This window comes from Scyliorhinus torazame, chromosome 2 (assembly GCF_047496885.1).
Source record: "Scyliorhinus torazame isolate Kashiwa2021f chromosome 2, sScyTor2.1, whole genome shotgun sequence".
Lineage (NCBI taxonomy): Eukaryota > Metazoa > Chordata > Chondrichthyes > Carcharhiniformes > Scyliorhinidae > Scyliorhinus > Scyliorhinus torazame.
In genome coordinates, this window is record NC_092708.1 from 219762698 (window position 1) to 219789075 (window position 26378).

The following is a 26378-nucleotide window of genomic DNA, read 5'->3' on the forward strand; positions in this document are numbered from 1 at the left end:
AGGATAACTGTTTGGATGTTTCAGACTTAATGGATTTAATTCAGCTGTATCGAGTCTATTCTGACCATTTGAAAGGGCACCCTATCTAGGCCCAGTCCCCGGTCCTAGCCCTGTAACCACATCTGGGGGCAATTTATCATGGCCAATTCACCTAACCTGCACATTTTTGGACTGTGGGAAAAAACCGGAGCACCCGGAGGAAACCCATGCAGACACGGGGAAAAAGTGCAAACTCCACACAGACAGTCAACTGAGGCTGGAATTGAACCCGGGTCCTTGGCGCTGTGAGACAGCACTGCTAACTACTGTGACACTGTGCTGCCCCATTTAGGAAGGCAACATATAGATTTCTAGACTCTGAAGGCGTCAAGGGACATGGGGACAGCACATGAGTGTTTGAATGACCTGCTCCTTAACCCAATTTCTATGTTTATATGTAAGCTAATAAAAACAAAAATTTCAACAGTGGTATAAGTGTGTGGCAGAAGTTGAATCGATGAAGCAAGGTCAAAGATAAAAAGTCACGTTCCAACAGGTGAATGATGTAATTGCTCAGGTTCTAACTATAATGTACCAGAACCTTTGGGAATTGGAAAGTGAACCAAAGAATTGGAAAATGTTCAAAAAATGGCAAATTGGTAATTACAAACCAGCAAACTTCACATGGGTAGCAGAAAAAATGTTACGGTCATATTAATGATTAACATAATTAAGCATTAGGAATGTGCTGTTGCAGAGGACAGCAGTCAGGGGAGTTGGAATTTACTATATTATTACTGGGTGGCGAACACGGAGAATGTGAGGAAGCTGGGTAAGAGGGGGACTTCCAGTGGGTTAGAATGGAGGAGTCTGTGTAGGGGTCGGGGCTGAGGGTGTTGGCAACAGCGCCACTCCCGATGGCCCCGGGAAAATACTCAGGGAGTCCGGTAGTAGTAGCGACGTTGAAAATCTGGAGGCAGTTGCGCCAGCACTTTAGGCTGGGACAGGGTCAAGGGAAATGCTGATTCGGGGAATCACAGATTTGAGCCAGGGAAGTGGGGTGGGAGTTTTCGGAGATGGGAGTCAGAGCATTAAAGGATTTTTTTCTCGGGGGCCGGTTTGTGGGATTGAAGGAGCTGGGAGCCAAATATAGGTTGGGGCAGGGGGAAATGTTTGGTATGTGCAAGTCCAAGATTTTGCTAAGAAGGAGATACAGAGCTGTCTGGTGGTGCCTGCCTCCACACTGTTGGAGGAGGTGCTGACGACAGGGGAAATGGAGAAGGGGGTGGGAGTCGGCGATTTATGGGACGATTCTGGGAGAAGAGAAGGCACCGCTGGAGGGGATTAAGGCAAAGTGGGAGGAAGAGTTGGGAGAGGGCATGGAGGAGGGGCTGTGATGTGAGGTGCTCCGGAGGGTAAATGCCTCAACTTTGTGCGCGAGGTTGGGGCTGATAAAGCTGAAGGTGGTATATAGGGCGTACTTCACAAAGGCGAGGATGAGCTGACTCTTTGAGGGGGATAGAGGATGTTTGTGAACGTTGCGGGAAGGGCCCGCAAATCACGTTCATATGTTTTGGTCCTGTCCAAAGCTGGAGGGGTATTGGAGGGAGGTGTTCATGGTAATTTCAAAGGCGATGCATGTGAAGTTTGAGCCTGTGCCCTGGCATGGCGGGGGGTGATCTGTTGGAGTTTTAACACTCGAGAAGGTGAAGTTTGAGTTGAGGGGAAGAGTGAAACGATTCTACAATTCATGGGATTTGTTAATTATGCACTTTCAAGAACTGTATGACATCAAACACTGGGTTGGGTTGGGGGCTATGGACTGTGTATGGTGACTATGTATGGGTGGATGGTGGATTCCTGAATCCTTTTCTTTGATGTTTGTATTTAAAATGTCAAGGGTTGTTTGGGGGTTGGTGGGAGGAAGGAATTGTTGGCCAGGGGATTGACATTGTATTTGTGACCGTTGATTGTTTGTTAGTGGGTGTAAATTTGGATAAAAATGTGAAAAAGGAGAATAAAAATGTTTTAAAAAACCATAATAAAGCATCTAGAAAAGAATCGCATTGCCTGAGAGAGCAAAGAAAACATCAAGAGTAGGTCATGCTTAACTAATTTAATCATACTTATAGAATATATATAGAATAGTACAGTACAGGATGCCATGTTGTTCAAGGAATAAACAGGAAACGAATGTGGTAGAAGTTGGTATACTGAAAAATCTCTTGAGAAAGTGAAAAGAGAGAGAGAATGAACTTGCATTTATATAGCATTCGTCATCACCTCAAGATGTCCAAAAGCACCTTGCAGGCAATTAATACTTTTTTAAAAATATATCATTAACTTGATGGATGTTGAAACCATCTTCGCCTCCAGTGTGCTAGCTCAGCTTTTGACTAACTGAGAAAAAGAATATTTGAGGGCCAAGATCTCAAATTGAGATTAAGTCATGGTTTATAGTCTGCAGTGATTCCCACGCTCTTATATGCTTCGAAGGTTTGGACAATTAACAACAGGTACATCAAAGCACCGCAGAAGTTCCACCTCAGCGGTACCTTCACAAGATCCTTCAAATCCAGTGGCAACAAAGATAGTCCAACAGTAGCTTCCTCTTGTCCAACATGTTGGCTCTAATCACTGAAAACCAGCTCTCCTGGACAGGGTACGTGGTTTATATGGTTGCCACCAACTTGCAAAGGAAATGCTCTACAGAACTTGGTCACGGCAGGAGACTCCCAGGACAAGAGGGATATCCTCAAAGCATCCCTGAAGATGTCAAACATCTCCGCTGACTCATGGGGGTTCCTGACCTGTAAGCGACCAAAATGAAGGTGGTTCATTCAGGAAGGCACTGAACACATTGAGAGACTTTGTTGAGAACATGCAGAGGTGAAGTTGTGGCACTGGAGAGAGCACATAAAGCTCTAAACAACTCATCTACCCAACACCCGCACATGGGAGCGTCTGCACGTCACACATTGGACTTGGCAAGAGGACAAGGTTTACGGAGACTAGGATGGTTACGGACCAAGGGGGACTGTATGTCATGGTCAGCAGTGTCCTAGACAGGGCACCAGTAGTAGTGGTAGATGTGTACGAGTCCAACTGGGACGACACAGAATTTATTAAAAAAGCCATGGTGGAAATCCCCGATATTGACTCATACAGACTGATTATGGGGGGGGCGACTTTAACTGTGTTGGAATTTAGAAGGATGAGGGGGGATCTTATAGAAACATATAAGATTATGAAGGGAATAGATAGGATAGATGCGGGCAGGTTGTTTCCACTGGCGGGTGAAAGCAGAACTAGGGGGCATAGCCTCAAAATAAGGGAAAGTACATTTAGGACTGAGTTTAGGAGGAACTTCTTCACCCAAAGGGTTGTGAATCTATGGAATTCCTTGCCCAGTGAAGCAGTAGAGGCTCCTTCATTAAATGTTTTTAAGATAAAGATAGATAGTTTTTTGAAGAATAAAGGGATTAAGGGTTATGGTGTTCGGGCCGGAAAGTGGAGCTGAGTCCGCAAAAGATCAGCCATGATCTCATTGAATGGTGGAGCAGGCTCGAGGGGCCAGATGGCCTACTCCTGCTCCTAGTTCTTATGTTCTTATGTACAGGACCCACTGATTGACCAATCAAATGCTAGGACGCGGAAAAAGACAGGCATGGCTAGGGAACTGGGAACATTCATGGAACAGATGGGGGCAGTGGACCCATGGAGGTTCCTGCGCCCCAGCGAGAGTAAATTCTCACCAGTCCACAAAGTATACACCCCGATCGACTTCTTTGCAGTGAGGAAATCGATGCTTCCAGGAATAATAAGGGCGGAATACTCTGCGATAGTCATCTCCGACCACATTCCACATTACATGGATGCGAGGTTGGAGACAGGCCATGCCCAGCGCCACACATGGAGTTGGACACGGACCTCTTGGCCGATAAGGCCTTCTGCGAGGAAACATCACAGGCCATAGGCGACTACCTTCCACGTTCTGGGAGGACTGACGGGTGTGATCAGGGGAGAAATTATAGCCTACACGGCTCGCAGAGACAGGGAAGAGAGGGCGGCCAGGCAACAGTTGATTGACTCCATCCTGAAGGTCGATATAAAGTACTCCGAGGCCCCGACCGTGGAGCGTCTGGCAGAGTGGAAAAAGCTACAAATTGACTTTAACTTGCTATCCACTAGGAAAGCAATACATCAACTCCGGCGAACACGGGGGACCTTCTACGAGTATGGAGAAAAGGCTGGCCGCCTACTGGCTCACCAGCTGAGAAAGCAGGCAGCCACGAGGGAAATAGCACAGATATAAGGCAGCAGAGGCAGACTGGTAACCAAACCAAAAGAGGTCAACCGGGCATTTGAGACCTTCCAGAGAGGGCTGTATGCCTCCGAGCCTCCCAAGAGGGGTGCGGGGATTAAATAGTTCCTCGATGGACTGGTTATGTCAGTTGTGGGGGAGGACAGGTGGGGGGAGCTGGAAGCACCAATAGATCTGGGAGAGATCATGGAGAGCATCAGCTCCATGCAGGTGGGGAAGGTTCCGGGACCAGACGGGTTCCCGACAGACTTCTATAAAAAATTTGCGCTGGCCCTGGCCCCACACCTAAGGGACATGTTCGCAGACTCGCTGACGAGGGGCACCCCGCCTCCTGCGCTAACACAGGCCCCGATATCGCTGATACCCAAAAAAGACAAAGACGAGACAGAACACGGATCGTACAGACCCATTTCGCTGTTCAATGTAGACGCAAAGATACTCGCGAATGTTCTAGTCAAGAGGCTGGAGAGCTACGTACCAGAGGTGGTCACAAAGGACCAGACGGGCTTTGTCAAGGGTAGGAAACTCACTGCGAACATCATCCAATAAAAATATATTTTTAAAAAAGAATAGTAAAAAATCAAGGAGGCAAAAGGGAGGTTTTTAAGCAATAACTACCACTCGATAAAAGTAGTAGGAAAACTAATGGGACCAAAAGTCGAAAAGTCCCCCTACCTGAATGTAATAATGATGCCCCTGAAGAGAGAACACCAAAGGTGATTGTCTCACTGAGTGCAAAAAAGGCCTTCGACAGAGTCGAATGGAAGTACCTCTTCGAGGTACTGGAGCAGTTTAGGCAGGGACAAGGTTCACCTCATGGGTGAAAATCCTGTACAACGCCCCTCAGGCAAGCATTCGAACCAAACCACCATCTCCGAATACTTCCAGCTGCACTGAGGCACTTAGCGGAGATGCCCACTGTCCCCACTCCCGTTTGCCCTAGCAATTGAACCCCTAACGATCACTCTACGAGACGCAAAAAGCTGGAAAGGCACCCAAAGGGGAGGCAGAGAGCACAGAGTCTCACTCTGTGCGGATGACCTGCTCCTCTACGTCTCAGAACCGCAGGGAAGCTTGAGAGCAATCATGCAACTCCTAAAACAGTTTGGAACCTTCTCAGGCTATAAACTTAACCTGGTAAGAGCGAGGCATTCCCAGTGAACCCAAATGGGGAAGGGACAGATCTGGAGGGACTCCCATTCAAACTAGCCCAAAACAAATTCCACTACCTGGGGATCCAAATAGCCCGGGACTGGACACAGATCCACAAGTGGAATCGATCTAGCCTGGCGGAGGAAGTCAAAAAGGACCTACAGAGATGGAACATGCTCCCGCTCTCCCTGGCGAGGAGGCTGCAGACAATCAAAAAGAACGTACTGAGTGAACTGACGGAGGACCTCAAACTACCGACAGGACAGGAACCTCCAAGGAAAGCATTTTCTCTGCAAGGAGACAGTAGGATACCCGAGGGCTTGGAGAACTACATTACTAAAGGACCTGATAAACATGGATAGTAAAGAAGGGGGAAACAGCTACTGGACAGGGCGAGACTACCAGACGAAAACGGGGAGACGAACTGGGGCCGAAGTGGATTTGGTACTCTGGAGCGATGCCCTGAGCAGGACCAACTCCACCTCCTCCTGCGCAAGGCTCAGCCTCATGCAGCTTAAAGTGGTGCACAGAGCGCACCTGACCAGAACCCGAATGAGCGGGTTCTTCCAGGAGGTGGGAGATAAATGTGAACGGTGCCAGGGAGCCCCGGCCAACCACACCCACATGTTCTGGGCTTGCCCCAGACTTGTAAGGTTCTGGACAGCCTTCTTCGAGGCAATGTCGAAGGTTGTGGGGTGAGGGTGGAGCCGTGCCCGAGAGTGGCAATCTTCAGGGTTAGAGAACAGCCAGAATTACAAATGGGGAAGAGGGCCGACCCCCTTGCTTTTGCTTCCCTAATCGCACGTTGGGGAATCCTGCTCGGCTGGCGATCAGCAGCACCATCCACAGCTGCAGGCTGGCTGACAGACCTTTGGAATTTCTCCATCTGGAGAAGATCAAGTACACCACTCAAGGGTCGGAAGAAGGCTTCCTCAAAGCATGGGGGTAGTTCGTCGGCCTGTTTCAAGACCTGTTCGAGGCCAACAGCGAGTAGGCAAACAGTGAGAGACGGGAGAGAGCAGATAGAGATACACAACTCTAAGGGGAAAGGGGGAGGAAGAGAGGAGGAAACTCAGGGAAACTACAGGGAGAAGCGTGGTGGTGGGGGTGGGTGGGGGGGAACAGAACACCCAGAACAAAAGAGGGGGATGCCAAGGAGAGATCAGGAAGGGGGGGGGGGGCAGGGAGAGGGAAAGGGGGGAACTATTGTATGTACATAAAAACTGCACAAACTGTAAATATTGGATGCAAAGTTTTATTATGTAAAATTGAAAATGCCAATAAAAATATTTATTAAAAAAAATAGTAGAAAATCAAGGAGGCAAAAGGGAGGAATTTAAAGCAATAACTACCACTAGAGAAAAAGTAGTATGAAAACTAATGGGACTAAAAGTCGAAAAGTCCCCCGACCTGATTGAATGCATTCTGGGTTTAAAAGAAGTGGTGGCTGGAGAGATAGCGGATGTATAGGTTGTAATCATCCAACATTCCCTAGATTTGAAAGGCCACAGTGGATTGGAAACACAAATGCAACTCCACTAATTCAAGAAAGAAGGGAGGCAGAAAGCAGAAAGTTATAGGCCCTTTAGCCTAACACCTGTCATTGGAAAATGGTGGAATCCATTATTAAGGTAGTAGTAGCAAGGCACATAGAAAATCAAAATATCAGGCAAAGTCAACATGGTTTTATGAAAAGAAAATGATGTTTGTCAAATTTATGAGAATCCTTTGAGGATGTAATGGGCAGGGTCAATAAAGAGGAACCAGTAGATATAGTGGATTTTAATTTCCAAAATGCATTTGATTAGTGCCACATACAAGGTTATTACGCAAGCTAATAGTGTCAGGGGTAATATATCAGCATGGTAGAGCTTTGGCTAACAAACAGAAACAGAGAGCTGGGATAAGTGAGGAAGACATAAAGATTCTGAAAGAGGTATTGACAGGTTACGTTGAGTGGGCACAAATTTGGCAGATGGAGTATAATGCGGGAGATATGACGTTGTCCACTTTGGTGGGATTAAAAAAGCAAATTATTTAGATTGAGAGCGTGAGATGCTGCGGGAGAGGGACCTGGGTGTCCTCATACCTGTATCACAAAAGGTTAGTATGCTGGTGCAACAAGTAACAGCAACAAGTAACAGCAACACGTTTAGCACAATGGGCTAAGATAGCTGGCTTGTAATGCAAAACAAGACCAGCAACGTGGGTTCAATTCCCGTTCCAGCCTCCCCGAACAGGCACCGGAATATGGCGACGAGGGGCTTTTCATAGTAACTTCATTGAAGCCTACTTGTGACAATAAGTAATTATTATTATTAATTAGGAAGACAAATGGAATGTTGGCCTTTATTGCAAGGGGAAGGGAAGTCTTGTTACAACTGTATAGGGCATAGGTGAGGCTGCACCTTGAGAACTGCGGAGTTATGGTCTCCTTATTTAAGGAGAAATAGACTTGTAGTGGTGGTAGTTCAGAGAACGTTCGCTGGGTTGATTCTGGAGTGCCTTATTAGGAAAGGTTGAGAAGGTTGTGCCTGACTAATTGGAGTTTAGAAGGATGAGAGACGACAGGATAGATGCCGAGATTATGTTTTTCCTTGTGGGGAAATCTAAAACAAAGGGGCACAATTTCAAAATAAGGTGCCTACCTTTTAAGGCAGAGATGAGGAGAAATTTCCTCTCTCAGAAGGTCGCTAATCTTTGAAATTTTCTATCCCAGAGAGCAGTGAAGGCTGGACCATTCAATACATTCAAGACTGAGGTTGACAATTTTTTGATCTACAAAGGAGTGAAGCGTTGTGGAGGGGAAGGCGGGAAAGGGGAAGGCGGGAAAGTAGAATCAAGGCCGCAATCAGATCTTCTTGAAGGTGGAGCAGAATCAAGGAACCAAATTACCTGCTTCTCCCCAATTTCTCGTGTTCGAATTCAATCTTTAACCTCTTTTGTCTTTGATCTCAAATAATTTTTTTAAATTCCCTGATGCAGTGGTGGGCAAATATACCATAAGACAGGAGAGCAGAATTAGGCCACTCAGCCCATCGAGTCTGCTCCGCCATTCAATCATGGCTGATATTTTCTCATCCCCATTCTCCTGCCATCTCCCCATAACCCCATATTAATCAAGAACCTACCTATCTCTGTCTTAAAGACACTCAGTGATTTGGCCTCCACAGCTTTCTGCAGCAACCCTCTGGCTGAAGAAATTCCTCCTCATCTCTGTTTTAAAGGATCGTCCCTCTGGTCTGGGATGGTGTCCTCTGGTTCTAGTTTTTCCTACAAGTGGAAACATCCTCTCCACGTCCACTCTTATCGAGGCCTCGCAGTAACTTGTAAGTTTCAATAAGGTCCCCTTCTCATTCTTCTAAACTCTAACGAGTACAGACCCAGAGTCCTCAAACGTTCCTCAGACGACAAGTTCTTCATCCAGGGATCATTCTTGTGAACCTCCTCTGGACCCTTTCCAAGACCAGCACATCCTTCCTTAGATACGGGGCCCCAAAACTGCTCACCATACTCCAAATGGGGTCTGACCAGAGCCTTATACAGCCTCAGGGGTACACCTCTGGTCTTGTATTCTAGCCCTCTTGACATGAATGCTAACATTGCATTTGCCTTCTTAACTGCCGACTGAACCTGCACGTTAACCTTAAGAGAATCGTGAACAAGGACTCCCAAGTCCCTTTGACCTTCTGATTTCCTAAGCATTTCTCTATTGAGAAAATAGTCTATGCCTAAATTCCTCCTTCCAAAGTGCATAACCTCACACTTTTCCACATTGTATTTCATTTGCCAATTCATTGCCCACTCTCCTAGCTTGTCCAAGTCCTTTTGCAGTCCCCTTGCTTCCTCAATACTACCTGTCCCTCTACAGATCTTTGTATCATCTGCAAACTTAGCAACAGTGCTTTCAGTACCTTCTTCCAGATCATTAATACATATTGTGAAAAGTTGTGGTCCCAGCAGGGACCCCTGAGGTACACCACTAGTCACCGGCTACCATCCTGAAAAAGACCCCTTTATCCCCACTCTCTGCCTTCTGCCAGTCAGCCAATCCTCTATCCATGCCAGAATCTTACCCTTAACACAATGGGCTTTTTACTTATTTAACAGTCTCCTGTGCGGCACCTTGTCAAAGGCCTTCTGGAAATCTAAATAAATCACATCCACTGGTTCTCCTTTGTCTAACTTCCTCGTTACCTCCTCAAAGAACTCGAACAGATTTGTCAGACACGACCTCCCTTTGACAAAGCCATGCTGACTCAGTCCTATTTTACCATGTACTTCCAAGTGCTTCACGATCTCATCTTTAATAACAGTCTCTAATATTTTACCAATGACCGAAGTCAGGCTAACTGGCGTATAATTTCCCCTCTTCTGCCTCCCTCCCTTCTTAAACAGTGATGTTACATTAGCCACGTTTCAGTCCTCTGGGACCCTTCCTGCCTCCAGTGATTCCTGAAAGATCATCACTAATGCTTCCACAATTTCCTCAGCTATCTCTTTTAGGACCCTGGGGTGTAGTCCATACTGACTTATCCACCTTCAGACTTTCCAGTTTCCCCAGAACCTTCTCCTTAATAATGGTCACTGCACTCACCTCTGCCCTCTGGTTCTCCTGGAGCTCTGGCATCCCACTGGTGTCTTCCACCGTGAAGACTGATGCAAAGTAACTATTCAGTTTGTCTGCCATTTCTTTATTTCCTATTATTACTTCTACAGCCACATTTTCCAGTGGTCCAATGTCTATTTTTGCCTCTCTCTTAACTTTTGTATATTGAAAAAAACTCTTCCTATCTTCCTTTATATTACTAGCTAGCTTGCACTCATACTTAATCTCCTCCCCCCTTATTGCTTTTTAGTTGTCCTCTGCTTACTTTTAAAGGCTTCCCAGTCCTCTGGCTTCCCACTAATGCCCGCCACTTTGTATGCTTTTTCTTTAGCCTTTATGCTGTCCTTGACATCCCTCGTCAGCCATGGATGCCTTGTTTCCTCCTACTTGGGATGAATTTCTGTTGTACCTCCATATTAACCCCCCAAAACCCCTGCCATTGCTGTTCTACTGTCTTCCCTGCTAGGCTCCTCTTCCAATCAACTCTGGCAGCTCCTCCCTCATGTCTTTGTAGTTACCTTTATTTATTTGTAATACCGTTACATCTGATTGCAGCTCCTCCCTCTCAAACTGCAGGGTACATTCTATCATATTGTGGTCACTGCTCCCTAAGGGTTCCTTCACCTTAAGTTCCCTAATCAAGTCTGCCTCATTACACATCACCAAATCCTGAATTGTCTGTTTCCTAGTAGGCTCTGTCACAAGCTGCTCCAAAAAACCATCTCTTAGACATTCCACAAATTCCTTTTCTTGGGATCCACTACCAACCTGACTTTTCCAGTTCACCTGCATATTGAAGTCCCCCATGATTATTGTAATATTGCCTATTTTTACATGCCTTTTCTATCTCCTGATTTATTTTCTGCCCACGTCCTGACTACTGCTAGGGGGCCTGTACATAACTCCCATCAGGGTCTTTTTACCTTTGCGATTCCTCAACTCTCTCCACAGAGATTCTATGCCTTCTGATCCAATATCGCTCCTTGCTATCGATTCAACGTCATTCCTTACTAACAATGCAACCCCGCTCCCTTTGCCAATCTGTCTGTCCTTTCGATAGGACATATATCCTTGCAAATCTATATCCCAGCCCTGATCCCCTTGCAGCCATGTCTCTTGTGATGCCCACAACAACGTACCGGCCAATTTCAATGAGCACAACAAGCTAATTTACCTTGTTCCGTATACTGCGCGCATTTAGGTACAACACCCTCAATCCTGCATTGATCACCTCCCTTTTCACACTCTCCTCAGTCACTGTACCCTGTACTGTGGCCCTTTTTGCTTTTTGACTATGGCTTCCCTGCCTTACACTTTCGCCCTTACTTCTTTTTGTTTCTGGCCCCGTTTTACTTCCCTCCGACTTCCCTGCATCGGTTCCCATCCCCCTGCCACATTAGTTTAAACCCTCCCCAACAGCACTAGCAAACACCTCCCCTAGGACATCAGTTCCAGTCCTGCCCAAGTGCAGACTGTCCGGTTTGTACTGGTCCCACCTCCCCAGAACCGGTTCCAATGCCCCAGGGATTTGAATCCCTCCCTCTTCCAACATCTCTCAAGCCACGCATTCATCCTATCTTGACATTTCTACTCTGACTAGCTCGTGGAACTGGTAGCAATCCTGAGATTACTACCTTTGGGGTCCTACTTTTTAGTTTAAATCCTATATATAACATAATACATATTTTTGAAAGCAGTATTGAAGATAGTAAACAGTTTCAAAATGAAAAATGGACTTTATATGTGAGGCAATCAAATAAAAGAACAAAAAGTGATATTGAATCTGTGGACAAGCAAAATCTGGTTTTGTGAAGACTATAAGGAACGCGAGGATAGTTATGGGGAGAGGCTTGAAAATCTATTACCGTATTCACTAAAGCAGAGAGTTAATGGTAAAATCTGACATATATGATCAAAATAATGAATGGTTTGAGAAGGTAAATTGATGGAATATCATTTCCACTGGCCAAACAGTAACAAGGCAGAGCATCAGAAACATACCTGGAGGGAAGTTAGAAGACGTTTTCTCGCTGAAGGTTAATAGAATATAGAATCCATTAACAGAAGTAGCTACAGGAGCCAAATCAGTGACAGCATTTAAAATTTATTTAGATGGATTAACAAATAGAAAAATTGATTAAGAATTGATACATTCAATGTGAAGCAAGACATTGGCACAGAATTGAAAGTCAATTACCTTTTTTTGTTCTAATTATATACTTCTCACATCCTTTGATACCCAAGGTATAATTAAAGAATTGATATTTCATATTATACAGCCCTGAACATTTGACAAAACAACCAAAACAATAACATTTAAGTTCAGAAGAACAACCTTTAAAAAGTGAAGAAAAGTCAGGCAAACCTGTGCTTTCAAACCAATCTTCTCCAGTTTTTTCCCTTTGATGAATCCCTTCATCCCATTTTCCACAAGAAACAGACTTAGCCCATGGGCTCGAGAACGTGCCTCAAGATCTGTTACAGCTACAACAATTACCACATCACACATCCAGCCGTTTGTTATAAAAACCTACAACAGAAAAATTAATGGTGAACTGGAGATATCTCAACCACATTATAGAACCAAACATCCCAAAAGGGGCCCATTTGGTGCTGTTGGCTCTTTGAAAAAGTTATTGCCCATGTCCCACTCCTACACCCACATATCCTGCAAATTTCTCCTTTTCAAATATATATTCAATTTCTTGCTGAAAGCTGCCAGTGAATCTGCTTCTCTTATCTTTTCAGACACCACATTTAAGATTATAACAATTTGCTTTGTAAACAAAATATCAGTTCCCTGTTTCTTTGTAAACACTTCTCAAAAATCTGTGCACATTGAACGCCACCCCTTCATAAAATCCCGACAGCAGGCCATTTGGCCCATCAAGTCTGCACCGACCCTCTGAAAGAGCAACCTACCTAGTCCCACTCCCCACCCTATCCCTGTAACCCCTATCTAACCCACATATCTTTGGACACTAAGCGACAATTTATCATGGCCAATTCACCTAACCTGCACACCTTTGGACTGTGGGAGGAAACTGGAGCATCCGGAGGAAACCCACGCAGACATGGAGAGAAAGTGTAATCTCCACACAGACAACCACCTAGGCTGGAATTGAACCCGGGTCTCTGGCGCTGTGAGGCAGCAGCACAACCAATGTGCCACCATGCCACCCTGAAGGCTCAAGCGAGAGTTGAACTTGTGACCCCTGCTAGTGGAAATAGTATCTCCATATTTTATATATGCATTGATAACCACAAAGTTATATATGAGTATGGCGCCCTGTCTAGGCCCATTAAACCTATTTCAGAATGCAATCATGTCCCAGAAGACCCACAGGTAAGTCACGGCATACACCTTCTGCTTACTGTCTACTATCCTCTTGTAGCTGCTTCTCTCTCCCTTTCCTCCTTTTTCTGTTCTTTTGAACCAAGCCCATTCTTTCCTTTGCTTCTCTGTCTTTCTTCATTCTGCTCTACTTCTACTTTTTGCCTCCATTATTCTTTTGCCATTGGGGATTGAATAGGGAATCCCAGGGCCACGGCACAAAGCAATCACTCTGTGCTTCCCCAGTACACAGCAAATTTCTTCCCACATCAGACCCCTACCCCTTTCCAGCATCCATTACCACTCCTCCCCTTTCACCTTTTCACTGTCAACCATTCCCTCCCACTTTATCCCCCCCTGCTTTCACCCTAGTCCCACATTCTTAACATTACCCTATGCTTTCTAACACCCCTCATACCATATGTCTCAACACTTCATGGCCAAGACACAGAATAATCAAAAGTGAACTAGTCATTTTTGCGACGCAAAACAAGGAAAATGCCACCAAGTTTAGAGTTATTTGAAAATACAATTTGCATCAATAGAAAAAGCAATTGCAGCACAAGTGGTTCTGTTACTGCCTTTCCATGGCAGTGGATTATAACAAACTTCCAATTCTGCTCTTTCTTTTTTGAAACCTGACTTGGTTCCAAAGTTATTATCAGGACATGTAATTGTGCAGCCAAATTTGAAGTACCCCTCTCCCACATATAAAGAATATAAATTATATCAATTTGTTAGTTATACCAAAAGGTTGTTGGGCATTAAAAGAAATCTATGACAAGCCACTTGTTTGAGATGACTAATATAAAGACTGGTTATGTTTTAAAATTAATAAATCCAATGTTTTAAACATAAACACATCCTACTGCACCTCTTAGAAACAGCTTTGCATACATGGAATTAATTTGTACTACACTGTTGCAATATAAGGAAATATGAGAGGCGTTTTATTGCACTGCAAGATCCCACAAATAGCAATGAAGTGAAATGATGGTATTTATGTTGCAAGCATGCAGACCTTTCAACGTTACCTTGGGATCTTTGGGGTCCTCCTGAAGCTGCAAAGCACAAAGTATAAACCTACACCTGAACAATGGCACCCCGACATTGCAACAGTTCCTCTTCAATGAACTGGACTGCCAGCCTGCATTTTGTACACAGGTATACAATTCAGGCTAATACTTCACAGCAGTTGTGAGAGCGCTGCACTGTCACAGGTACTGTCATTCAGATGAGACAATAAACCAAGGCCTCTCAGGTAGAGATACAAGGTCGCATGACACTATTTTGAAGAAGAGCAGGGGAGTTCTTCCCAGTAGCCTGCATTTAACCTACAAGCAAAATCACGAAACAGATTATCAGTTGATGCAGCTTGAGAGATTGCACAATTTGGTTGCTACATTTCCTTGTTCCAACAATGGATACGCCTCAAAAGTATTTCATTTGCTGAAAAGCATTTGGGGGAACTGGTGGCCACCTTTCTTTATAAGATTTCTTTCTTATCAGTATAATGTAGTACAACAACATAACAGTGAAAACATATGACAAATTTACACAATCGGGAAACATTCCAACATGACAATTTAACCAGATTGAAGATGAATTGGTATAGTATGACACAATTATATTTATTCTGGAATGTTTCCTCTTGCTTTCCAATGTCTAAACAAGCCTTCACAAAGCAGAGAAAATACTCTCTGAACATCAGGAAGTGGTCACATAGAGGCATAGAAATGTCTGACACAGGAGGACAACATTTGGTCCATCATGTCTGCCAGCAGAAGAAGCTATCCAGCCTAATGTCAATTGTATATTATCCTGTACATAAGAACATAAGAACTAGGAGCAGGAGTAGGCCATCTGGCCCCTCGAGCCTGCTCCACCATTCAATGAGATCATGGCTGATCTTTTGTGGACTCAGTTCCACTTTCCCGCCCGAACACCATGACCCTCCATTCCTTTATTCTTCAAAAAACTATCTATCTTTACCTTGAAAACATCTAATGAAGGAGCCTCAACTGCTTCACTGAGCAGGAAATTCCATAGATTCACAACCCTTTGGGTGAAGAGATTCCTCCTAAACTCAGTCCTAAATCTACTTCCCCTTATTTTGAGGCTATGCCCCCTGGTTCTGCTTTCACCTGCCAGTGGAAACAACCTGCCATCAATCCTATCTATTCCCTTCATAATTTTATATGTTTCTATAAGATGCCTTCTAAATTCCGACAAATACAGTCCCAGTCTACTCAACCTCTCCTCGTAATCCAACCCCCTTAGCTCTGGGATAAACCCAGTGAATCTCCTCTGTACACACTCCAGTGCCAGTATGTCCTTTCTCAGGTAAGGAGACCAAACCTGAACACAATACTCCAGATGTGGCCTCACTAACACCTTATACAGTTGCAGCATAACCTCCCTAGTCTTAAACTCCATCCCTCACAATGAAGGACAAAAATCCATTTGCCTTCTTAATCACCTGTTGCACCTGTAAACCAACTTTTTGCGACTCATGCACTAGGACACCCAGGTCCCTCTGCACAGCAGCATGTTTTAATATTTTATCATTTAAATAATAATCCCTTTCGCTGTTATTCCTACCAAAATGGATAACCTCACATTTGTCAACATTGTATTCCATCTGCCAGACCCTAGCCCATTCACTTAAACTATCCAAATCCCTCTGTAGACTTCCAGTATCCTCTGCACTTTTTGCTTTACCACTCATCTTGGTGTCGTCTGCAAACTTGGACACATTGCCCTTGGTCCCCAACTCCAAATCATCTATGTAAATTGTGAACAATTGTGGGCTCAACACTGATCCCTGAGGGACACCACTAGCTACTGATTGCCAACCAGAGAAACACCCATTAATCCCCGCTCTTTGCTTCCTATTAATTAACCAATCCCCTATCCATGCTACTACTTTACCCTTAACGCCATGCATCTTTATCTTATGTAGCAACCTTTTGTGTGGCACCTTGTCAAAAGCTTTCTGGAAATCCAGATATACCACATCCATTGGCTCCCCGTTGTCTACCGCACTGGTAATGTCCTCAAAAAATTCAACTACATTAGTTAGGCACGACTTGCCTTTATGAACCAATGCTGCGTCTGTCCAATGGGACAATTTCCATCCAGATGCCTCGCTATTTCTTCCTTGATGATAGATTCCAGTATCTTCCCTACTACCATAGTTAAGCTAACTAGCCTATAATTACCCGCTTTCTGCCTAACTCCTTTTTAAAACAGTGGTGTCACGTTTGTTAATTTCCAATCTGCCAGGACCACCCCAGAGTCTAGTGAATTTTGGTAATTTATCACAAGCGCATTTGCAATTTCCCTAGCCATCTCTTTTAGTACCCTGGGATGCATTCCATCAGGGCCAGGAGTCTTGTCTACCTTTAACCCCATTAGCTTGCCCATCACTACCTCCTTAGTGATAACAATTGTCTCAAGGTCCTCACCTGTCATAGCCTCATTTCCATTAGTCATCACTGGCATGTTATTTGTGTCTTCCACTGTTGACGACCAACCCAAAAAAACTATTCAGTTCCTCAGCCATTTCCTCATCTCCCATTACTAAATCTTCCTTCTCATTCTCTAAAGGACCACTATTTACCTTAGCTACTCTTTTTTGTTTTATATTGTATAAATGTGATAGAATTAACTGGGGATTCACTTGTTCATTTAAAACAGATCCAGGACTGAAGCGCTGGCTGGTGGATCAGGAGGTGGGGATTAGGAGGGGCAAGCTGAGTGCACCAAGGCTCAGATTGCAAGCTTGAAGTTTGGTAAAGTGGATAAGGAGATGTTTGTTTCCTTTGAGTTTCCTATCATGCTCACTCTTCAGGATTGGGTGTTGGTCTACAACACGGAAAGGAGTCAGCTGATTGGTGAGCATCTGGTAAGTGGGTGAGTTCTACTCTTCCACCAGGATTTAAAACAGCGTCCAACTTGGTAATTATTGAATAAAATATTTAAAAGCACCATAAATAAGTAAATAATTTAATTAAATAATTATTTAAAATACATTAATGATGGCAGGACAGGTGATGTGTCAAGCCTGCAGCACATGGGAGCTCCTGGACAACATTTTTATCCAGGGCAAACAGGTCTGCAGTAAGTGTTTACTGCTCGAGAAACTTCGGCTCAGAGTCATTGAGCTGGAGGCTGAGCTGCTGACACTGTGACACATCAGGGAGGGAGGGTGTTATTTGATGCTTGGTCAGGAAGTGGTCACACCCTTTAGGATAGGGTCTTCTGGTTTGGAAAGGGCAGGGTGTGTGATTGCAGCTGAGGCAAGTAAGGGGTCCCAGAGGGTAGAAGGGCAGGAGTGTCAGGCTTTGCAATTGTCCAACAAGTTCGAGGTTCTCTCAGCTTGTTTGGATGATAGCAGGAGGACTGCAGGGTGGGTGAGCTGATTGACCATGGCACCGTGATCTTGGAAACCATTCAAGTGAGGGGGAGGACATGAGAATGTAGTGGGTAGTCTGGAACAGTATAGTGAGGGGGATTGACACTGTTCTCTGCAACAAAGAGCCAGAGTCCAGACGGCTGTGTTGGCTGCCAAGTTACAGGACACCTGCTCCGGGTTGGAGAGGAACTTACAGTGGCAGGGGGAGGATCCTTTTGTCATGGTCTATGTCAGTACCAATGACATAGGTAGAATGAGAAAATAGGTTCTGCATAGAGAGTTTGAGGAGCAAAGCACCAAATTAAACAACAGAACCTCCAAGGTTATAATCTCTGGATTATTACCTAAACCATAAGCAAATTAGCAGAGGGTAAATAAAAAGATATAAATACGTGGCTCAAAGACTGGTGTGGGAGAAGTGGGTTTCAGTCCGTGGGGCACTGGCATCTGTACTGGGGAAAGATGGTCGTACCATTGGGACAGCCTATATCTGAACACTTCGGGACCTGCAAACTGCATAACTAGGGAAGTAGAGAGGACTTTAAACTAAATAGAGGGGGGTGGGGGATGGCTCTGGAGAGGGGATAATTAGGCTTACAAAGCAAAAGGATATGCCAGCATTGCAAGGCAGCTATTTAGGCAATGATACCCAGAGTGTGACAGGAAGGGACAGAGTGTACAAACAAAAAAAAAGTAGTTCATGACTCATAACAAAGATATATCCCACTGAGGAAGGATTCTAGGATGGGGATTAATCAACAATTGTTGAGCAAGGAAGGTAAGGATAGCATTAAACTAAAAGAAAAAACATATAGGGCAAGATTTTTCGGTCGTGCCTGCCCAGAGGTCAACTGACCTTTAAATGGTACATGAAATATTCCATCCCACCCGTGATGATTCCTGCAGCGGGCAGGTCCAGAAAATTTATCCCACAATGTGGCGAAGATTAGTGGATAGGGCGGCACGGAAGTGCAGGGTTAGCACTGTTGCTTCACAGCGCCAGGGACCCACGTTCTCCCTGTGCCTGCGTGGGTTTCCTCCGGTGCTCCAGTTTCCTCCCACAAGTCCTGAAAGACATGCTTGTTGGGTGAATTGGACATTCTGAATTCTCCCTCAGTGTACCTGAACAGGCACCGGAATGTGGCAACTAGGGGCTTTTCACAGTAACTTCATTGCAGTGTTAATGTAAGCCTACATGTGACAATAATAAATATTATTATTAGGTAAGCCAGAACATTGGACAAGTTTTGAAAACCAACAAAAGGTGACCAAAAAAAAGAGGGAGAAGATAAACCGAAAGACATGCTTGTTAGGTGAATTGGACATTCTGAATTCTCCCTCAGTGTATCCGAACAGGTGCTGGAGTGTGGTGACGGGTATTTTCACAGTAACTTCATTGCAGTGTTAATGTAAGCCTACACAAATAAAGATTATAATAATAAAGATTATTATTATAACTATGAAGGTAAACTAGAAAGTAATATAAAAGGAGGCAGTCATATAATATAAAAAGGAAGAAAGAGGCCAAAGTGAACTTAGAGAATGAGACCGCGGAAATAATAATGGGGACCATGAAATGGAAGAAGATTTAAATAAATACTTTGCGTCAGTATTCATGGTGGGAGACACTAATAACATTCCAAAAATATTACGTCATCCGGGCCCCGTGGCATGGGGGGGCCGGGGGGGGGGGGGCGGGGTGGATACAATACCTACCATTATTTTTCCATAGTACTTTTTCGCTAATGGGACTAAAAGCCGATAAAGCCCCTGGACCTGAAAACAGGTAGCTACAGGGCAGTTAGCCTAACATCTGTCATTGGGAAAAATGTTAAGACCCCATTATAAAGGATGTAATAGTAGAGTATTTAGAAATACATAGTGTAATCAAGCAAAGTCAGCATGTCTTCATGAAGGGGAAATCATGCCTGAAAAATGAATTATTAGAATTCTTTGAGGTGGTAATGAGCAGGATAGATAAAGGGATATCTGAAAATCTTGTACCCAGGAATATTTAACACCCAGTCTTGTCCTTCCTTGAGTCAGATCTCTGTTATTGGATTTGTGGACTGGATTTGTTTATTGTCACGTAAACCAAGGTACAGAGAAAAGTATTTTTCTGCGAGCAGCTCAACTGATCATTAAGTACATGAAAAGAAAAGGAAATAAAAGAAAATACCAAATAGGGCAACACAAGGTACACAATGTAACTAGATAACACCGCCATCAGGTGAAGCATACAGGCGTGTAGTGTTAATCAGGTCAGTTCATAAAAGGGTCGTTTAGGAGTCTGATAACAGTGGGGAAGAAACTGTTTTGAGTCTGTTTGTGCGTGTTCTCAGACTTTTGTATCTCCTGCCCGATGGGAGAAGTTGGAAGAGTGAGTAGGCCGGGTGGGAGGAGTCTTTGATTATGCTATTGGTTTTCCCCAGGCAGCGGGAGGTGTAGATGGAGTCAATGGATGGGAGGTGGGTTCGTGTGATGGACTGGGCTGTGTTCACAGCTCTCTGAAGTTCTTGCGGTCTTGGGCCGAGCAGTTGCCATACCAAGCTGCGATGCAGCCAGATAGGATGCTTTCTATAGTACATCTGTAAAAGTTGGTAAGAGTTAATGTGGACATGCCGAATTTCAATAATTTCCTGAGGAAGTATAGGCGCTGTTGTGCTTTCTTGGTGGTAGTGTCGACGTGGGTGGACCAGGACAGATTTTTGTACCCCTCGGAATTTGAAGCTGCTAACCATCTCCACCTCGGCCCCGTGGATGCTGACAGGGGGGTGTACAGTACTTTGCTTTCTGAAGTCAATGACCAGCTCTTTAGTTTTGCTGGCATTGAGGGATAAATTGCTGTTTCTGCACCACTCCACTAGGTTCTCAATTTCCCTCCTGTATTCTGACTCGTCGTTATTCGAGATCCGGCCCGCTTTGGTTGTATTGTCAGCAAACTTGTAGACGAGTTGGAACCAAATTTTGCCACGCAGTCGTGTGTGTACAGGGAGTATAGTAGGGGACTAAGTATGCAGCCTTGCGGGCCCCGGTATCGAATACTACTGAGTACTATTGTGGAGGAGGTGTTGTTGTTTAGTACTGTTGTGGAGGAGGTGTTGTTGTTATCGCCACATCATCATGTTTTTACAATGCAATATGCACCTGTAACTCCCCAATCCTATTTACTATACTTTGTCCATTCACATACATGCACAGTAACCCGATTTAGACATCATTTCTTTCTCCCGTGCTCCGTCTTCACCTATTTACTATTTCCTATACTGGTGTTTTCAGTCCCTCCCAGTATTTTGTACATCCTGGTATTCCTCTCCAACATTTCTTCTTGGTTCCCACACCCCTGCCGAGTTAGTTTAAAGCCATCCCAACAGCACCAACAAAACGCAAGAAACCCAGTCCCAACTGTTCAGGTGCAACTTATCCGGCTTATACAGGTGCCATCTCCCCAAGAACCAGTTCCAGTGTCCCAGGAATCTAAAGCCTACCCTCCTGGACTATGTTTCCAGCCATGCATTCATCGGTCTTATCCTCCTATTTCTGTACTCACTGGGAGTAATCCAGAGATTACTACTTTTGAGGTCCTGCTTGCTAATTTTATAACTAGCTTCCTAAATTATGAAAGCAGGACTCCATCCCCCTTCCTCCTGAAGACATTAGTGCTAATGTAGACCACGACCTCTGGCTGTTCACACTTTCCCAGAAGAATGTCCTGCAGTCGCTCTGTGACATACTTGAACTTGGCACCAGAGAGGCAACATAGCATCCTGGAGTCATGCCCATGGCTACAGGAATGCCTGCCTGTTCCCCTAACTAACAAATCCTATTGCTCTTCCCTTCTTCTTCCTCCCCTCTTGTACAGCCAAGCCTCTTGCGGTGCCACAAACCTGGCTTTGACTGCACTCCTCTGAGGAGCCAGCGTCTTCCCCAGCTTACAAAACGGAAAAACAATTTCTGAGCGGGACCCCAGGGGACTCCAGCATTACCTGCCTAGTTCACTTGGACTGCCCGATGGTCACCCATTCCCTCTCTGCTTTCAGGCCCTTAAGCTGCCACCTTTCTGAATGTGCTATTGGTAGGGTCCATAACGTTGCACATATTCCAAGACAAGCTTTCCTCTGGACTGAGCTGCCCTGTCATGCCTTAACTTTACCTCTCTTGAGTTAACTCTATTCTAGTCCAGTCATGTAGCTTCACCAGATTGAGAACTCACTTTTACGCATGCTAACCTGCACTCTTCAATGAACCAGGGTTGATCACCCATCTTAACAGTAATGGTAAGAGTGGGGGATATGCCAGACTGTGAGGATACAGATTATGGTCATACACAATTCTGCTGCTGCTGATAGCCCACAGTACCTCAAAGATGCCCAGTTTGAGTTGCTGGATCTGTTCTAAATTCATTCCATTTAACACGTTGGTGGTGCCACACCATACAAATGGGGAGTATCCTCAATGTAAATGTGGGATTTCATCTCCACAAGGATTGTGCAGTGATTCCACCAATACAGTCAAGGACAGATGTGCCGGTGAGGGAAAGATTGATGAGGATGATGTTAAAAATATTTTCCTTCTTGTTGGTTCCCTCACCACCACCGTAGATCAGTTTAGCTGTCGTGTCCCTTAAGTGCTAATGAGTCACTCTTGGTGTGCTGCCGCCTTCTAGGACTATGTCAGGCTGTTGCTTGACTAGTCTGTGGAACAACTCTTCCAATTTCGGCACAAGCTCTCATATGTTAGTAAGGAGGACTTTGAATGGTTGGATGGGTATAGAACATACAGTGCAGAAGGAGGCCGTTTGGCCCATCGAGTCTGCACCGACCCACTTAAGCCCTCACTTTCACCCTATCCGCCTAACCCAATAACCTCTCCTAACCTTTTTGGACACTAAGGGCAATTTAGCATGGCCAATCCACCTAACCTGCATGTCTTTGGACTGTGGGAGGAAACCCACACAGAGAGGGGGAAAATGTGGAGACTCCGCACAGACAGTGAGCCAGCAGGGAATCGAACCTGGGATCCTGGCGCAGTGAAGCCACAGTGCTAACCGCTATGCTACCGTGCTGCCCTCGGTTTCTAGTGGCTAGGTTGCTGCCAGGTGGCCCATCCGTTTTCATTCCTTTTAGCAGTTTGATACAACTGAGTGGCTTGCTAAGCCATTTCAGAGGGGATTTAAGAGTCACCCACATTGTTGCGGGTCTGGAGTCACATGTAGGCCAGGCCAGACCAGGTAAAGATGGCATGAGCGAATCAGTTGGGTTTTTACAACAACCCACAATGGTTTCATGGTCATAACCCTTTTTTTAAATTCCAAATTAATTGAAGTTAAATTTCACCAGCAGCAGTGGAATTTGAACCTCTGTCCCCAGAGCATTAGCCTGGGCCTTTATATTACTAATACAGTGACATTACCACTACATCACCACGTTCCCATCAACTAGGAAAGATTATGTTATATCCAAAGAAGAGTCAGAGCAATTGTGAAGCTTGATTGATCAGCTGAACTGGTTGAGTACTTGATGCAAATCAGATACCAGTTTTGATGCAATGGAGTTAAGTATTGCAATGAAACACCCATCAGTTGGAATGTTTTAATCATAGATCATAGAATTTACAGTGCAGAAGGAGGCCTTTCGGCCCATCGAGTCTGCACCGGCTCTTGGAAAGAGCACCCTATACAAGGTTAACACCTCCACCCTATCCCCATAACCCAGTAACCCCACCCAACACTAAGGGCAATTTTGGACTCTAAGGGCAATTTTGGACTCTAAGGGCAATTTATCATGGCCAATCCACCTAACCTGCACATCTTTGGACTGTGGGAGGAAACCGGAGCACCTGGAGGAAACCCACTCACACACGGGGAGGATGTGCAGACTCCGCACAGACAGTGACCCAAGCCGGAATCGAACCTGGGACACTGGAGCTGTGAAGCAATTGTGCTATCCACAATGCTACCATGCTGCCCCTAATGGCAAATAAAACACAAAAAAAGTAATCTGGAGAAATGTGTACTAATGTTCCCATCCTTAGATGACCCAAAGAATGCTTCACATGCTAATGGCTATTTTAGTTCAACTGGTTTAATAATATTTCTTACAGGTAAAAATGGGAAATGTGTCCTTTAGCTTGGGAAGTTACAAAAATTGAAGGGTTGTTAAAAATACTTTTACTTTGAAAACACAAGGCAGAATTTTATTCAAACCCAAGGGATTGGGGGGGGGGGGGGGGGGGGGAGGAAACAACTTGTTTAATTGTACAATTAGGTGAGGAGCACCTTGCTGCCTCTCCCTTGACCCGAATTAAGAGGGCGGGATAGTGTGCGGGTTGTCTTCCGGTTCATAGGCCAAATGAGGCCTGTAACTGGTTATTTCAGGGCTTCATCCCACCCTCTGCCGGTATTCAATCATACCACACCACATGAGCAATTCACCAGGTGAATCCTGGAATATATGACTGTGGCCTGGAGGGGTTCCTTTCAACATGGACAGCCCAGGCCCAATAGAGATACCTGCCAACAGCATGGACTGCTTGTGAGTGAAGGGAGTCCCATCTTCCCTAAATATTAGCCTCCCCTATGAAACCTCTCATATCTGGCCCCAGTGAACCTGCCCCACTTAGCTCATTCCTGGGTTCCATCACCGATCTTCTACCTCACACGCCGCAGAACCGGCAGTAGCCATCACTTCTTGTTACGCTGCCGGCATCAGAGAGCTACCAACCTTTGATTGACTGGCAGCTCTCGGGAGTGGAAAATTCCCCAAGGCTGGCTCTGACCCAGACTCCAACCAGGTAAATGCCTGAGTGGCGTTAAATCAGGTCAGGGCCGTGTTGGAGTTGCCACTGGCTTTTCAGCCGGAAAACAGGCCCACTACCACGAGCATCAAATTCCACCCTCTGATTCTTTCGGAGGCAGTGGATATTGAATTCCATTTCCAAATATTTTAAGTGCGATTCTGTATAATGAGTAGAGTATGCCCATTGAATATTATTTAGATAACCCTTCATTGCTAGATAATATACACTCTACAGAAATGGGAGTGGTTGACTGAAATACTGGAGATTTAGTTTATCACATTTGAGAGTTAAGGAGAGCTTTATCATCGTGGAGGTAGATTGGGTTGGATGGAATGATCTACATGGTAATTGTCTTGATAAGTAATGCATTGCAGATGAAAGCTGGTTACTTTGATTAACCCTTGCCTGCTCTTCATATTAATAACTTGTTTTTGGTCTCATGTGGATTTGACTTCTTTAACAGTGGTAAAGTGATAAGGTATTAAAAGCAGTACATGCATTTATGAAAGGCCATTGACCTCTCCCCACAGATGCTACTTGATGTGCTGAGTTATTCTCGCATTTTCTGTTTTTATTTCAGATTTGTAACATCTGCAGTATTTTTCTTTTTTATGCACTTGTTAGTTGTCCTTCCAAGCTACTGTTGTCTTTCTTTCCCTGTCCTTTTGGTGCTTGTTTTAAAGCAAATCTCCACCTCCCCTCCACCCCAATTCATGTCCTTGTAATCGCAATGGGCTCAGCTTAAGCTGTCCCTTTTTTATGACATGTCGAATAATTGCTTCTGTAGATATAATACTCATAATTAAGCTTTAAATCCACAACCAAACGTGAACCTTTCGATGGATCATTACACTCCACTGCAATACCCTCAAACTTATGTAAAGCATTCACACCTCATTCGTTGAACATGTATAACCTAAAGCAGATATCTTTTACCATTGGGATGTTCTGTGCCAATCATTATTCCTCCCCACCTTATACACTTCTCATAACTAAACAAAGATTATTTAAAAAAGAGAATTAATAATGATCAATTTCCTTTGAGATAAATATTTTATCATTGGCATATGCTTTTATTTGGATCGGAACTTGAAGTGATAACTACTGTGAAGAACAATTTTAGTTCCTATGTCATACTGGTTTCAACAGCATAAAATGTTAATGGCCAACATGTCTCATTGAGAATTTCCTTGGTTTAGTGGTTGGTCTCCTTCGGACTTGAAATAAAAACCAAGTTAAAATAAAGATTTGAAGGGAACAGTGTGAGGGTGAAGTCTGAGGTTAAAGCGAGAGTGAAGTCTGAGGTTAATGCGAGAGTGAAGTCTGAGGTTAAAGCGAGAGTGAAGTCTGAGGTTAATGCGAGAGTGAAGTCCGAGGTTAATGCGAGAGTGAAGTCGGAGGTTAATGCGAGAGTGAAGTCCGAGGTTAATGCGAGAGTGAAGTCGGAGGTTAAAGCGAGAGTGAAGTCGGAGGTTAAAGCGAGAGTGAAGTCTGAGGTTAAAGCGAGAGTGAAGTCTGAGGTTAATGCGAGAGTGAAGTCTGAGGTTAATGCGAGAGTGAAGTCGGAGGTTAATGCGAGAGTGAAGTCGGAGGTTAATGCGAGAGTGAAGTCGGAGGTTAATGCGAGAGTGAAGTCTGAGGTTAATGCGAGAGTGAAGTCTGAGGTTAATGCGAGAGTGAAGTCGGAGGTTAATGCGAGAGTGAAGTCTGAGGTTAATGCGAGAGTGAAGTCTGAGGTTAATGCGAGAGTGAAGTCTGAGGTTAA

The 26378-nt window shown here is 44.6% G+C and overlaps 1 protein-coding gene across 2 annotated transcripts in view; it reads right to left on the reverse strand.

Moving 5' to 3' along the window:
• The window catches only part of acadl (acyl-CoA dehydrogenase long chain), a 206833-nt gene that overhangs the window by 40610 nt on the left and 139845 nt on the right, over positions 1–26378 (reverse strand). For both annotated transcript variants that reach the window (XM_072484136.1, XM_072484127.1), the window contains one exon: positions 12430–12594. In XM_072484136.1, the coding sequence (XP_072340237.1) occupies positions 12430–12594 (165 nt within the window). The remainder of the gene's footprint in view (positions 1–12429; positions 12595–26378) is intronic.